This window comes from Diceros bicornis, chromosome 22 (assembly GCF_020826845.1).
Source record: "Diceros bicornis minor isolate mBicDic1 chromosome 22, mDicBic1.mat.cur, whole genome shotgun sequence".
In the NCBI taxonomy this organism is placed as follows: Eukaryota; Metazoa; Chordata; class Mammalia; order Perissodactyla; family Rhinocerotidae; genus Diceros; species Diceros bicornis.
The window spans coordinates 57,760,625-57,775,785 of NC_080761.1; the positions used below are offsets into that span (position 1 = coordinate 57,760,625).

Consider the following 15,161-nt stretch of genomic DNA (forward strand, 5'->3'; position numbering starts at 1 on the left):
CCGTTAACCTGACCCTCACACTGACCTTGACATGCTCTTGGCAGTGACGACTCTCGCACTGATGCTGACTCAGAACACTCATGAGTTAGACACTCACCACCCTCGGTCTGATTCTGACCCTCTGCCTCACCCTGCCCCAGCCTGAATCCCCGCCTTGACAAGGAGCATGGTACTGAGCCACCCTAACCTTGACTTGCCTTGATCCTGACCCTGGACTACACCGTCCACTCTAGCTGAAACTAGAGGCGAGTCTGCATCCCAGAACTAACCCTGACATGACTCTGACCCTGACACTGACCTTGACTCAGATCTCGATTTCACCCTGACCTTCATCTTCATCCTAACACTGACCCTCTAGCAGAACCTGGACTCACACTTGGCTGTTACCATTGACTCACCCTAATCACATCATGACCTTGGACCTGACCTGGACCCTGACCCTGAAATTGAACTTCACACTGACATTGACCTTCATTATGGTGACCCTCAGCGTCAGCTTGGCCCTCATCTTGACCCATCCTCACGTTGAACTTAATCTTGAACCTGACCTGGATTATAAACTTAACTCTGACCCTCTGTGGTAGGTGGAATAATGGCCCCCCAAAGAAGTCCATGTGCTAAACTATGAACATGTTGCCTTCCATAGCAAAAGGGACTTTGCAGATGTGATTAAGGGGACAGACCTGGAGATGGAAAGGGTACCCTGGATTATGCAGGTTGGCTCAACGTAATCATGCGCCCATGCACGAGGGAGAGAGGAGTCTCAATTCGTTCCAGCAGCAACAGAAAACAAACATGTTGACTTTTAATTGACCTTGACATTATTCTCACGTTTATCTTGATCCTGAACTGGACGCTGACCCCAATCCTGAACATCACCCTCACCCTCACCTTGACCTTGAATCTTACCCAGGACTGGGCATTCACTGTCAACTTGAATCCAACTCTCAATCTTATCTCACTTTGACAATGACCAGCATCCTAACCCTGACCTTCAGCCTCTCACTGACCCTGATCCTGACCTTGACACACACTGATTTTCAACTGGACCTTGAGCCTAACCCTTGCCCTAAAGTGTCCCTCACACTGATCTTGACCTTGAGCCTGATTCTGACACTGACCACGACCCTGACCTCTCTCTCATCTTGACCCTTAACCTAACACAGAATTTTACCCTGCACTGGACACTCACCCTCACTCTGATTCTGACCCTCATCACCCTGACTGTGACCCTCACCTGCTCTGACCTTGAACCTCATCATGACCCTCACCCTTACACTAACGCTGATATGAACTTGGCCAGGACCAAGTCCAGAGTGAGGTCCAGGGTCAGGGCCAAGGGTAGGGTGAGGGCCAGGGCAGAGGCCATGGGAAGGGAGGCACCAGGTTTAGGGCCAGGGCTTGGGCAAGAGCCAGTGCCAAGGTAAGAGGGAGGCTGAGGGCCATTGTGAAGGTGATTGTGAAAGTAAGGGTCAGGGCCAGGGCGAAGTTCAGGGTGCAGGTGAGTGTCAGGGTCAGGTGAGGGTAGGAACAAGGGTAGAGGTAGATCGCAGATGCTAGTGAGGTCAGGGGTGATGATCAGGGCAAGGGTGAAGTTGAGGAAGAGAGTCGGGTCAGGGTTGGAATAAGGGCCAGTGTCAGGACCAGGGTCAGGGTGAAGGCTAGGCCCAAACCAGGAAAATGAGAGGTCCAGGTCAAAGGCCAGGTTGAGAGAGCGGGAAAGGTGAGGTCGAGATGGAGGACAGGGCACATTCATTGGCAAGGCCAAGCTCAAGGGGCAGGGCCAGCACTAGGGCAAGGGCTCAGGGGGTGCTGGGGTCAGGGCCACTGCAATGGCCAACGTGAGGGTCGGTGCAAGGGCGGAGGTCAGAGTGGGGTCAAGACGAGGATGAAGAACAGGGACAGGGCGAAGGTGAATGTCAATATAAGGGGGGGGGCGAGGGTCTGGGCCAGCAGCCAAAGGAAAAGTCGGGGGCAAGTAAAGGGCCACGGAGAAGCGCGGCTGACTGGCTATTGTATGCGACGAAGCGCGTCGAGTTGGGCGGGGATTGGCTGAGCGGGGCGGAAGCGCGGCGGGTGGGCGGGGATTGGCCTGCGGGGCGGAAGTGCGGTGGTTGGACGAGGATTGGCTGAGCGGGGCGGAAGCGCAGTGGGTGGGCGGGGATTGGCGTGCGGGGCGGAAGTGCGGTGGGTGAGCGAGGATTGGCTGAGTGGGGCGGAAGCGCAGCGGGTGGACTGGAATTGGCTGAGCGAGGCGGAAGCGCGGCGGGTGGGCGGGGATTGACTGAGCGGGGCGGAAGCGCAGTGGGTGGGTGGGGATTGGCCTGCGGGGCGGAAGCGCGGTGGGTGGGCGGGGATTGGCTGAGTGGGGCGGAAGAGCGGTGGGTGGGCGGGGATTGGCTGAGCGGGGCGCAAGCGCGCTGAGCTGGGCGTGGATTGGCTGAGCGGGGCGGAAGCGCGGCGGGTGGGCGGGGATTGGCTGAGTGGGGCGGAAGTGCGGTGGGCTGGGAGGATGCGGTCTGCGGGGCGGAAGCACGGCGAAGGCGTGGCGTGACGGAGCCGGCCGGGGCAGCAGGTGCTATGGGACTCCAGCTGGGTTCGTACGAGCTGCTGCATGTCTTCTCCTTCCTGGGGGCCCGAGACCTGCTCTGTGCCGCCCAGGTGGACAAGGTAGCGCGCCCTGTCCCGGGCTGAGGCAGGGCTGGGCGCATGGTCACTAGGTGTGCGGCCGGCGCGTCTCCTCGGGGCCTCAGTTTCCCCGTCTTCGAGGGGCGTCGGGCTTCCTGGATCTGTGATCGACAGAGGGCGCTCGTGGCCCCGGTGTGACCTCGGCGGCCTTTGGAGCGGTCGCTCTGCAAGCCTCCACCCCGCGGTCCGTCTGTCCACCCGTCTGTCCTGACCCAGTGAACAAGATGCGCGCGCCGTGGCATCAGGGTTCATCCCTCAGATCGGTTTTGTCTCCCCTCCCTCGTCTTCTGGAATATTCTGGGAAGCCGTGCCCCCGCTCTGCCTGGGAGTGGCACCTCCTCCTGTGGGCTCAGGGCTGTCGCTTCCCAACCATTCGCACGCCCGTCCTCGCTGTGCGCACTCGCTGTCTGTCGAGGGCATTAGTGTGATGGGCGCTTCGCCCATGTAACAGATGCTGTGAGCTTTTCCTCCCTGGGACTCGGCACCGCTGTAGCTAAATGGTTGTCGAGTGTCTGCTTTCCCCTCTAGACTCCTTCCTAGGAGCAGCGATTTTGTCCTTTGCATCACTGTATCTCCAGCACCCACTGTATGCCTTGACGTTTAGTGTACTCTCAGTCAATATTTGTTGAGTGAATGAATATTTTTACTTTTAAAATTCATTATATCGTTATAAAAAGATTAATAAATCTTCACCTGATTGATAAATAGATCTTTACCTGAATTCTGTAATTGTAATTTTAAATGTATCAAGTAAAATACTGGGTTTTCATCCCCATTTTTACCAGTAAGGAAAGCGAGTATCACACAGTGAGTGCGCTGTCCAAGGTCGCCCAGGTAGTCAGTCCGCTACCAAGCTGGAGTGGGAGCTCTGGCTGTTTGTCAGCAGCAGCTGGGAATAGCAGAGGAGCAGGGTTTGAACGGGAGGTGCCTTATATGCCTTGATAGCAGCAGCGTCTCCAGGTCCTAGTCTCCTCTTAGGTGAGAGGAGGTCAATAATCCTGCCTCACAGTGTTGTTGTGAAGGCCAGGGTCTAACAGAGGGATCCCGAAAGGTGGGTAGCATCTCTTGCAGATTATATTACGCATTATAATTCTGTAATTGGGAAATAAGATCTCATTTGGGTTTTGCACTGGGAACTATAGAAAGGGAAAATGCATAAATTTTCTTGCTTGGTTTGATTTTGCGAAATATAAACTTTACATTCCAGCCAAAAAGACTTCTTAAGGGCTGAGAAACTTTGATCTAGTGGATGAGCGAGGGCTGTGGAAGTGGGAGTCTGGGCTCAGAGAGGACGGTCTTTGCTTCTGACAGGGCCTGGAAAGCCACGTTTCTGGGATGGGACCCTCAGTGGGCTGGGCCACAGAAAGCTCCAGAGTGGTTCCTACTGAAGCTGTGAGGCTCCAGAATCCAGGGTGCCCCAGCTGGGGAGGCCAGGAAATTCCAGGATGCAGGCGTGGGCCTGAGGGAAGGCGAGGCATGGTCCTCTGATCCCCATTCCAGGGCCATCCCGAGTCTCTTCCAAATACTTCTGCAGAGAGCAGTTCGTGGGAGCAGGGTCCACGTGGTGCCCCCCTTTGGGCAGCTGTTCCGTGCCACCGTCTTGGCATGTCTGGGACCTGCCCTTGGCCAGCGCCTTACTTCCCTCCATTGTAGCAGCCTTCTTCGGGGCCTGCTGCTCGGCCCTCATTTCCAACCCTTCTTACAGCAGCCAGAGTGATCTTCCTAAAACACAGTCTGACCCGCCTTTCTTCTGTTCACAGTCCTCAAGTAGCTCCTCACTGGTTTTGCTGTTACAACCTTTGGGAGTTGATCTAAGGCTGTCTCCGTCTCCTTTTCCTGGAACCTTGTGTTCTAATTAAGGCAGATTACTCACCACCTTTTTACTCCTCTGAGTCTTTGCCCAGGCACTTCTCTCTCTCCCTGGAATGCTTCAGCCGTTCTCTTTGAGGACAGCTACTCATCCTTCGGTTCTTGATCAGTATCACTTTTGAGCCCTGTGGCCCCACTGAGTTGGTCCTTCCCTCGGTTCTCACTCATTGTTTGGTGGTTTTTACTGGGTTGTCTGAATGTGTCTAATTCCCCGGGGTGAGTTTTCTTGAGTGCGGGCACTGGGTCTGATTTAGCTCTTCCTCTCCCAGGGCCTGGCAGGCCAGTGCTAACTGCATGTTCACTGACCACGTTCTCTCTTCTCTCCCCTCTTGTTCTAGGTCTGGAATGAGGTTTCAAAGACCAAGGAGCTGTGGAGGTGAGTGAAGGGAGAGCCAAACACGGTTCCGAGCGTGTCCTGCATAGGGAAGATGGGTGCACTGGATAAGGTTGTGAGCACTCGCTGCGTTTCTGGCTCTGTTGAGTGCACAAGAAGGGGCAATCCACAGCCCCTACCAGCAGGAAACTCTTCCCTCATTGGGGTGTAAGACTCTTTTTTATAGTATATGAAAATATAGGAGATTTTATTAATCAAGTGGGAGGTTGGTATAAGGCAGGGGGACCAAACTCAGGGGCAGCAAGGTGCAGCAAATGAGTGCAGCTGGCTGAAGAAAGACAAGTCAACAGACAGATAAACCACTTTTATTTGAATTCAGCTTTGGGGTAACAACACAGCTATATAAGCACGTACGATATTAGAACTTAAAAAAAATAAAACTCGAAAAGTTAAAGTTGAAAATAAAATATTTTAATCATTAAATTATTAAAATTTTCTTTCCTATTCATTCCTCTTTTGGAACCTGACGTCTTTTTTTTTGTGCCAAGATAGGAGTGTCACATCTTCTGCCTCTTGCTGCGTACGGGACAGACTGTAGCTTTGACTGTCAGCCAGGAGCTGTGTTTAGTTTTAGTCACTCATGATGGAGAACAGCTGTTTGCACATGAAGGGTCTTCCAAACATGGGGGGAACCTTTGCTTGATGGTTTTTATTTTTAGGATAACTGTGCATTGAAATATTTGAGAATTCTGGAATGCCATTCTTGCCATATTTAGTTTTCAGTATCATACAGCATTGTTTGCTGCTTTTCACTCACTTTTATTGCTAATAATATCAGTTTGAAAAACGATGTTAATCTCTAGTCAGTTTTGAAGTCAAAGAACTTTTATTAGATTTCGCTGTTTGCCTCTACAATTTGGGGAAAGTACTCTAGATAGAACATTCAGTTCTGGAAATTCATTTCTCTGTAGGTAAGTGGACAAGATTATGTCTTGCCAAATGTGATTCTCAAAGACATTGTGTCACTGAGAACAAATGAATTGACTCACGGATGGGTGTAACTATTTGTGGAAGTCCTCACAGAGCAGTGTTCACATGTTAAATGGGTGGGATGCCAACCCTAAACCCTAGTCTTTGTTCTCATCTTTGCTGAGAAGCTGGGTAGGAATTTCCATTTGAGTGACATGAGCAAGTCTGTTTCTTCAGGGCCTGTCACCTAACCTCCACGTGTGTCTTGTTACCACGCTGGGCCTCCAGGTTCCTCAGGCAGGTTGTTCGGCCGTCTGCAAGCCAAGGCATCAACAGGTTTTCAGGCATTACTGTATCGTGGTGTTTGGTGCTACACTTTTTTAGCATAAAGTCACTCCTTGGGATTGTATCGTTGACCTGTGTTCTTATAAAAACACTGGGTTTATGTTTCTGGAGCTGGGACAGCAGCGTTCCAGGAGCATCATCACCTGTGGTCACGTGCATGTGTCACTTCTGATGCTGTGTCTATCATGGTACCAGGTCCAAAGGCTCTGCAGGCCCATAGAAGTTCTTATGGACACAGTAAGTGAACATGGTTAACTCGTCATATATTTTTAATCTGTACTTTATAATTGTAATTGAAAATGCTGCAAGTCACTTTTTTAAATGCTTCATAACCTTTTAAATGCTGCCATTTCTTCAGCACACTAAGCATTAGCTTTTTGGTTAAAAGTAAAATTGCAAATACTTGCCTTTATTTAAGGTACACAATTTCTGTTGTGTACGATAGATTGTTTTGTTATTAATTGCTCTCTGTGGAAGGTTTTGGTTCCACAGTATCTTTCACTTGATACATCGTTGTGTCTCCGAGCTGTATCATGTACCTTATTCATATTCATACTTCAACTTTGTTGACAGTCTGCCTTTTTTTTGGTCAAATCATTTGGTCTCTTTATCTCTTCTGAATATTGGTTGTGGGTCCTACCTATGGTTTGATGTATAATGGCCTTAAATATATAGAAATAGACTTTACTTCCACAAAGAAATGTGCCCTCTCCCCTTTCTCTTAAACCACATCATTTTCTTGGTCTAGTGTTTATTTTCACACCATATAGATTGAGATATGGGTACAAGAAATTTCCCTTTTCTCTTATTTCAACTAAAAGAAAGTCAACAGCATAGGAATGATGATATGAGGCAACAACACTCAGCCTCAGAGTCCAGGAGATAAAAAGGATGATGAAGACCGTGGTGTAGCTGAGAGCTCATTCTTGTCTAAAGGTACAGCTCTGTGTGGCTCCAGACACGTTTCCAGGTGGGAATTTGGGTTCGGTCTAGCTAGACTTCTGCTTTTACCCGGTTTTTATGTGAAATCTCCTGATTTTTAAGTGTTGGCAGCTGGTTCACGTAGGCCAATCCTGTGCAGGCCAAACAGAATAATCTGGGGGTATGTTCTGCCCACAACTGCCGGTGTGCTACTCCTGGTGGAAGGAGCAGAGTTTCAGCAAGCGCACGGCCCTGGAATCTTCTCAGTGTGTTAGAAGGTCTCGCACACAGCCTGGCACGTAGGTGCTCTGTGAGTGCACGAGCCGTGGTGGAGAGAGACTCTGTGTTGTCCTTGTTCAGGCTGTGGGCTGTGAGCCACTCCTCTCCCACCTGACCTCATTTGTGTGCTCTGTGAGCTGTGAGTGCTGGACTGGAGCCATGCGCTGCCGCCTCAGCGCTGGGGACTGTAACTGCTGAAGCCTCTGTCGTGCAGCCTCCCTAACCCTCGCCCAGCCAGACGTCGCTCTCCCTGTGCTCAGCTCCCACGGCACCATCAGCTGCCCCTTATGAGGCGTAGCATTTCTCCCCTAAATTTCAGTTTTGCTCATCCTCCTCCTAACCACGAGCTGAAAGTGCCCCAGAGTGAGAGCCACGTCTCACTCACTTTGGGGTCCACAGACTAGGGATTCACTAGTTCTCCGCAGTGTGGACGAGCTCACGTTTTATCCTCAGCAACCTTATGAGAGAGGTGCTATCATAGAGTTGACAGCCATCACATACAAGTTAAGAATGCAGGTTCTTGGAAAATGGTGGATTAATGACATCTGAAAATTTTTTCCTCCATAAAAGCAATGAGAAAACTGGCACAAATTGTCAAAATCAATTTTTTCAGAACTCCGGCAATTAACCAGAGACTTGTAATAGTCTAGGAAGTGTTTATTCAAGAAAAAATGGTTGACTCTTAGTAAGAACAGCAAGTGTTCACTTGCCCTATTCCCATAACCCCCCTCCAGTTCTGTGTTAGCTTTAAATACCTACAGCTCACAATAATAGTGAAAGGAGCCTGGCAGTCACTGGAGGGAGAAGAATGGGATTGGAGACCCTTCAAAGCCTCATTCCCAGAGAATTGTCATTATTTGATCTGTGTGGTGTTTCTTGGAAGACCCCACATGCAGGCTCTCTTTATCTTGCCTGAGTTGGAGTTCACTCAGTATGAAAAGCCTTTACATTGGGGCATTTGTTAAAACCGTTATAGATGCATGCTTAGCTTTGCAGCTGTCAGAGCCGATGGACAACAGTTGTGCAAACAGTAGGCTAACCAAAAAGCTTGAAAGGAAAAGCTGAGAATGTGATGTCTTTAGGGGCATCTAAAAGCTCCGACACATTCCTAGGAATCTTGAAGGCCACGTGTATGTGCAGGGCTATGTGCAGACTCAGGAATGACCTAAGGAGGCTCTAAGCTCACGTGTCTGGCTAACCTTGAGTTTTGTGCAAGCAGGAAGTGAAGGCTAAGGCAGAGCTGCCTCACTGTGTGTTGAACACACGCCCCAACATGCACATGAGCCCTTTGGCAATAATGGGGAGACTTAGTGGTTCCAGGCATTGGAGAAATCTCTGTTCAGTCATCAGTGAGCACTAATGTAACTGAGCAGAGGCTTCAGTGGCCACATGTAACCAAGAGTACAGACTCTCCAGAATTCATTCAGAAATGTCACTGAACAAACAATAATAACAACAGGCAGCAAAAACAGCAAACCTAGGGGAGGTCAGATTTCCAGAGTTCACATTATCTTATTTAAAATGTTTAGTTTTCAACAAAAGTTACAAGGCATGGAAAGAAATAAGGAAATGTGGCTAATACTCAGGAAACAAAGCAAACAACGGGAACTGCCCCCAGAAGGCCCGGACACTGGACCTACAAGTGAGGGCTTGGAATCAGCTGTGTTAGGTACATTCAGAGAACTAGAGGATGCCATGTGGAAAGAGCTACGGGGAGGTATGAGGACGGTGTCTCATCCAATGGACAGTATCAATAAAGAGAAATTGAAAACATAACTAAATAGAAATTATAGAGTAGACAAGTACACTATCAAATTAAAAATTCACAAGCAGATTTGAGCAGGCCGGAGATAGAATCAGTGAACTGAAGATAGGTCAATGGAGGTTATCCAGTCTGAGGAACAGAATGAAATAATGCAGAAAAATGAACAATGCCTAGGAGACCTATGGGACACCACCAACCTACCAACATTGCATAATAGGAGTCCCAGAATAAGAGGACAAAGGGAGAAGGAACAGAGTATTTAAAAAAGTAATGGCCAAAAACTTCCCAAATTTGATTAAAAATGTTAATTTACACATCCAAAAGCTCAATGAACTGCAGCTGGATAAACTCAAAGAGTTCCACATCAAGACACATTCTAATCAAACTAGAAAGTCAAAAGACAGAGAATCTTGAAAGCACTAAGAGAGAAGCAACTCATCGTGTACAAGGGAACCAGTGACATTAACAGTTGATTTCTTATAAAAAACCATGGAACCCAGAAAGCAGTGGGATGACATATTGAAGGTGTTGAAAGAAAAAGATTGTAACTGAGAATTCTATATCTAGCAAAATGAAGGGGAAAATTAAGACATTCACAGATTAACAAAAGCTCAGAGAGTTTGTTGCTAGTACACTTGCCCTGTGAGAAATCCTAAAGGAGTCTTTCAGATTGAAATGAAAGGACATAAGACAGTAAGTTGAATCCACATGAAGAAATAACACCAGTAAAGTAACTCTATTGTTATATATAAAAGATAGTATAAATGTATTTTTTGTTTGTAACTGTTTTTCACCTATATGATTTAAAAGACAACTGTATAAAGCAATAATTATAAGTCTCTGTTGATAGGTATATAATGTATAAAAATAATTTGTATGAGAATAACAGCACAATTGAGAGAGGTAGGAAATGGAGCTATATAGACCAAAGTTTTTGACTACTATTGAAATTAAGTTGATATTAATCAAAACTAGATTGTTATAAGTTAAGGTTTTAATAGTAATCCCCAAGGCAACCACTATGAACTTAAAAATATATGATTTAAGAAATGACAAGGGAATTAAAGTAGGACGCTAGAAAATATTTAATCCAAAAGAAGGCAGTAATAGAAGAAAAGAGGAAAAAATGCCTAAGACATAGAAATAAGCAGCAAAATGACATAGGTAAATCTTATCTTTATCAGTAATTACATTAAATGTATATGGATTAAACACTCCAATAAAAAGGCAGACGTTTGCAGAAGGGATAAAAAATACCTAACTTTATGCTGTGTATAAGAGACATACTTTATATTCAAAGACATAAATAGGTTGAAAAGAAAAGAATGGAAACAAATATACCATGTAAACAGTAAGCAAAGAAAGCTGGAATCGCCATGCTAATATCAGACAAAATAGACTTTAAGACAAAAAGTGTTAGTAGAGACAAAGAAGGATATTTTATAGTGATAAACAAGTCAATCCATGAAGATCTAAAAATTATAAACATATGCACCTAATAACAGAGCAACAAAATACATGAAGGTCTGACAGAATTGAAGGGAGAAATAGTTCAACAGTAAGAGTTGGAGACTTCAAACAGCGTGGACTCTTGAGTTCCAGCCGCGTGACCTTGGGTGAGTTGTTTAACCCTCTCTCAGGGTAGAGTGGGGGTCAGGACCTACTTCCTGGCTGGATTGGCTGGATATACAAAAAGCACTTACACCTGACGTGTGGTGAGCACTTGCTCGGTGTCATCTCACCATGATCCCCATTTAATAGCAGGAGAAATGGAGGTTGTGTAGGCAACGTGGGTTGTCCAAGCTAGTAGACGGTGAAGCCAGGAATCAAAGCGAGGCCTGTTGATGCCACAGTACCTTCTAGTGACTGCTCTGTCCTGCCTGGGGTCGTGGGTCTGTTTTTTAGGCAGCTGTGTATGAGACGCTGGTCATCATGTAGAGCCCCCCAGATGACCCTGGGCACACAGACGTGGAAACAGTACTATCTCTGCCGATCTGAGCTGGAGTTCCGAATGGAATCTGGACGGCCAGAGAAGGACTTCACCTGCAAAGCCCTTGCTGGGCACAAAGGTACAGGATGGGGAATGTGGTAGCCGTGTGCTTTCCCACTGCTTACTCTCCTTGGTCGAGTCTCGTGCGGTTTGGTGTTTCAGCCAATGAATTGGAAAATGCCACTTGAGTACATGCCGTGCCGGGTCCTATATCTGTGTTATGTCACTTGATCCTCACAGTAACCCTGTGAGGAAGGGATTGTTATATCTATTTCAAAGTTGAAAGAAACAGAAAGAGAGGAGGGAATGTTTGTGGTTACATGGCTGGGGGTGGTAGGCAGTGCTGGGCGTGAAGCCCGAGTTGTAAGTCTAAAGCCTGGCTCCTTCTGTCCCCTGCTGTCTCCTGAACCGGCGCCTGCTGTGCTCCTGAGAGAGAGAGCACTGGCTGTTGTCCCGGGCGTCTGTGTCTGTGTTCCCTTCCAGGACAGATAGATGAGCTGGCCTACATCTCAACCAACGAGTGCCGGTTTGACGGGCAGGAGGAGTCCGTGGTGTGCACTGTGTCCTCGGACGGCACCGTGCGTGCCTGGGATCTGCACGAGGTGAGTGAGCCGCCTGGGGGTCCGGGGTGGGTACTGACGGGGTGCTGCTGGGCCTTTTGTCTTTAGCATCTTGTTTAATCATCGCAGCCGACTTGTGAGGTGAGGGGCAGGAGCCCCAAGGTACAGGTGAGAAATCTGACCTGCAAGAGGCTCAGCTGCCAAGTGTGGGGTCAGGCCTGACACTCAGTCTGACTGATTGCAGATGACGTGCTCCTGACTCAGCTGCGCAGCCTCTGAAGCCAGGTCCCTGGACGTTTTTGCCCGGATAATTGCAGCTTTTAGTTACCCCCACAGGCAAACTAAGTGTTAAAACCATGATAACTTGACTAGTATTTCAGACTTGGTTGGCGCTTATAATGAATCCTCTCTGTTGTCTCATTGGGTTCTCACGGCGGCCGAGCAGAGTGCGCATGGTCATCATCATCCTGATTTCATAGAAGCAGACACGAGACCGAGCCATGGGGGGCATCTCTGAGTCTTGAGCCGTGTGGTTCCCTGTAAACCCACAGGTTCTGCCTGGGGCCACACATGGACAGAACCCAACCTCCCATAAGGGATCTTTTCCCGGAAAACTGTAGATTACTTCATGTTTTCGAGCGCCCTGGACTCGCAGAGGCACCTCACTGTAGTAAGTAGGTGGCCTCTCAGTGATGGGGGTGCTCGTCTCTCGCCATTCCTCAGGTTTGGGGGGAGGGACAGGTTCCTTTCGAGGGGATGTGGCGTACAGAGCAGAGGGGTGCCCCAGGCTTCAGGGGGCTCCACCTAACTCCCCATGGATCGCTCTTCCTCTGGCCCCCGAGAACAGGGCACCCTGGCTCTTAGGGACCTCTGACCGTGACCTGCGTGACCTTCCTTCTCAGTTCATGTGGGACTCACAGGGAAGCTGCATTCTCATACCCCTGTGCCAGCCTCGGGGGTCCCTGCTCTGCCCCAGGCTTCGTATTAGAATCTGTGAGAAAGAATGGGTATGACCGGTGACGGGGCTGCTTTGAAACAGCCGACTGAGACTGTGAGGCCGCTGCGGCTACTGGTGCCTGAGCAAGTCTCTGGAGGTCCAGACGGAGCAGATGGCAGCCCAGTTCGTCTCAGGGGCTCTGGGAACTGGGATGGGGACCTGGAAAGGGGAGAGAGGTGGGGGCTAGGGGGCAGAGCAGTTTGGAATGAGTTATGGTTAGTTATAATTTGTTTTGCTTTGGAATCATCAAAGTGAAAGACTATCACGGCTTTTATATGAAAGGAGAAATGAGACTGAAAACGTCGCCCCTCCTCCTCCTCTCAGATTCTTTCCCTCAGGTAACCACTTTTTCAAATCATTTCTGATGTTAGTTTTCCTGGTGGCTGTCAATTGATCAATTTTTATGTTTGACTAATAGATTCTGCTTCTCGATTTACATACTTTAGAGAGTATCTGTCGACTGTCTGCCTTACAGAAACGTTTTTAATTTTCAGGAACCTTTTCAGATTCTCTGCTCTTTTTTTGTTTAAAGGATACGGTTGCTTGCATCATCTCTCTCTCCTCCGTGGTCAGTTTTTCAGTTGTTTGTCCTGGTTTTTCTCTTTCACGAGCTTGGTTTTCCCCATGTACACGGTGACGTTTGACACTGTCATTTCGAGTGAAGCCCTCTGGAGATTGGTGTAGGGGGCTTGTTTCTATCTCATTGCAGTTTGTTGCCCCGTCCCCCGCATCCCTGGGCCTGTCCTGGAAGGGGCCGGCCTTAGGCTGTGGCCGGTGCCCACGGCAGGCTTAGCTGAGGGGCTGTCAGCAGGAGGAAGACCTGAAGGCTGCTGGGAGGCTCCGTTGTGGCCAAAACAAAAAGGTCGTGACTTGAACAGAGAGCTTTGTTGCAGGAGTTGGCAGATAGCAAATATTTTAGGCTTTGCGGGCCATGTGGTCCCGTCGCAACTGCTCAGCCGTGTTGTCACGCAACGGCGGCCATAGACAACAAGTAAACAAGGGGAGTGGCTGTGTTCCAACACAGCTGTATTATGGACGCTGAAATGTGAGTTTCATGTAATTTTCATGTCATGAAACATTCTTTTGATTTTTTTTTTTACCTAAAATATAAAAATACAGAAATGGGCAGTGGGCTGGGTTTGGTTACAGGCCACGATTTGCCGAGCCCTACTTTAGTGTGGTCATTGTTTCCAGCGTGGGACTGTCTGAGTGCCAGAACCCTCTACACCCATGCTGCCTGGCTTCCCAACCTTAAGACCCTTTGTGAGCAAATCTTCAACCTTATTTTATTTTTAAAAAGTTCAGTCATTTGGTTGTCATGCAGTATGTAGCCTTTTTAGGTTGGCTTCTTTCATATTGCTAAGTGAAAGATATAAATAATTGCATATTTATATGCAGTACGCATATCTTTTCATGACTTGGTAGCTCCTTTCTTTTTGACACTGAATAACATTCCATTGTCTGGATGTTCCATGGTTTAATTATCGTTTCAAAGGACAAGGATATCTTGGTTGCTTTCAAGTTTTGGCAATTATGAATAAAGTTGCTTTCAACATTCACGTGCAGATTTTTGTGTGGATATTAGTTTGCAGCTCATTTGGGTCAATACCAAGGAGCAAAGTCCCCGGATCTTGTGGTAAGAGTATGGAGGCAGTAAGAAGATCCGGGGCTGCCAGGGGTTGGGGGGATGGCGGGGGGATGAACAGGGGAGCACAGGGGATTTTAGGGCAGTGAAACTGCTGTGTGGTACCATGATGGTGGGTACATGTCATTAGACATTTGTCAGCACCCGTAGGACGCACAAGAGAAAGAGTGACCTCTAATGTGGACTGTGGACTTCATTTCCTGGTAATGTATCAACATTGGCTTGTCACTTGTGACATGTGCCACACAGCACACGGTGTTAATAATGGGAAACTGAGCGTGGGGAGAAAGGGGGTATTGGGGAGCTATCTGTACTTTCTGCTCAATTTTTCTGTAAACCTAAAACTGCCCCCCAAAAAATAACATCTACTAATTTTTTAAAAAATTCAATCATGTCAAATTCAAGGCAAACCTCATAAAAACTTGAACAATATAAATGTGTCTAAAGTCAGATTCGTAGTCTGTGCTCCTCCCTTGTAATCCTTCCCACTCTGGAACCAGCGCTAACCACTGGGTCTGTGCCCTGCGGTCATTACACGGAGAGATGTAGGCACAAATGTGTGTGTGATTATATCGAGGAGTTGGTTGTTAGAGAGGATTGTTTTCTTTAATTTTTTTAAGAAAAATGAGATCATATTGCACATACTTCTGCGTAGCTGCTTTTCCCTTACCGGCTGGTGGACAGTCTTCACACAGTGCCTGTCTGTTCGTGTGATAACTTGAGTATCGCACCCCCCGGGCATGTCTGATTTATTCAGCCGTCTCTCTTCGTGAAGGCTCAGTGTCACCGGTTTCTGCTG

At 48.0% G+C, this 15,161-nt stretch overlaps 1 protein-coding gene across 9 annotated transcripts in view; it reads left to right on the forward strand.

Moving 5' to 3' along the window:
- The window catches only part of CDK20 (cyclin dependent kinase 20), a 39,043-nt gene that overhangs the window by 8,434 nt on the left and 15,448 nt on the right, over positions 1 to 15,161 (forward strand). For all 9 annotated transcript variants that reach the window (XR_009223501.1, XR_009223500.1, XR_009223502.1 and 6 more), the window contains 3 exons: positions 4,896 to 4,933; positions 11,076 to 11,239; positions 11,644 to 11,762. Coding sequence is in view for 6 of the 9 variants with exons in the window: in XM_058566057.1 (XP_058422040.1) it covers positions 4,896 to 4,933; positions 11,076 to 11,239; positions 11,644 to 11,762 (321 nt within the window). In the remaining 3 variants the exon portion in view is untranslated. The remainder of the gene's footprint in view (positions 1 to 4,895; positions 4,934 to 11,075; positions 11,240 to 11,643; positions 11,763 to 15,161) is intronic.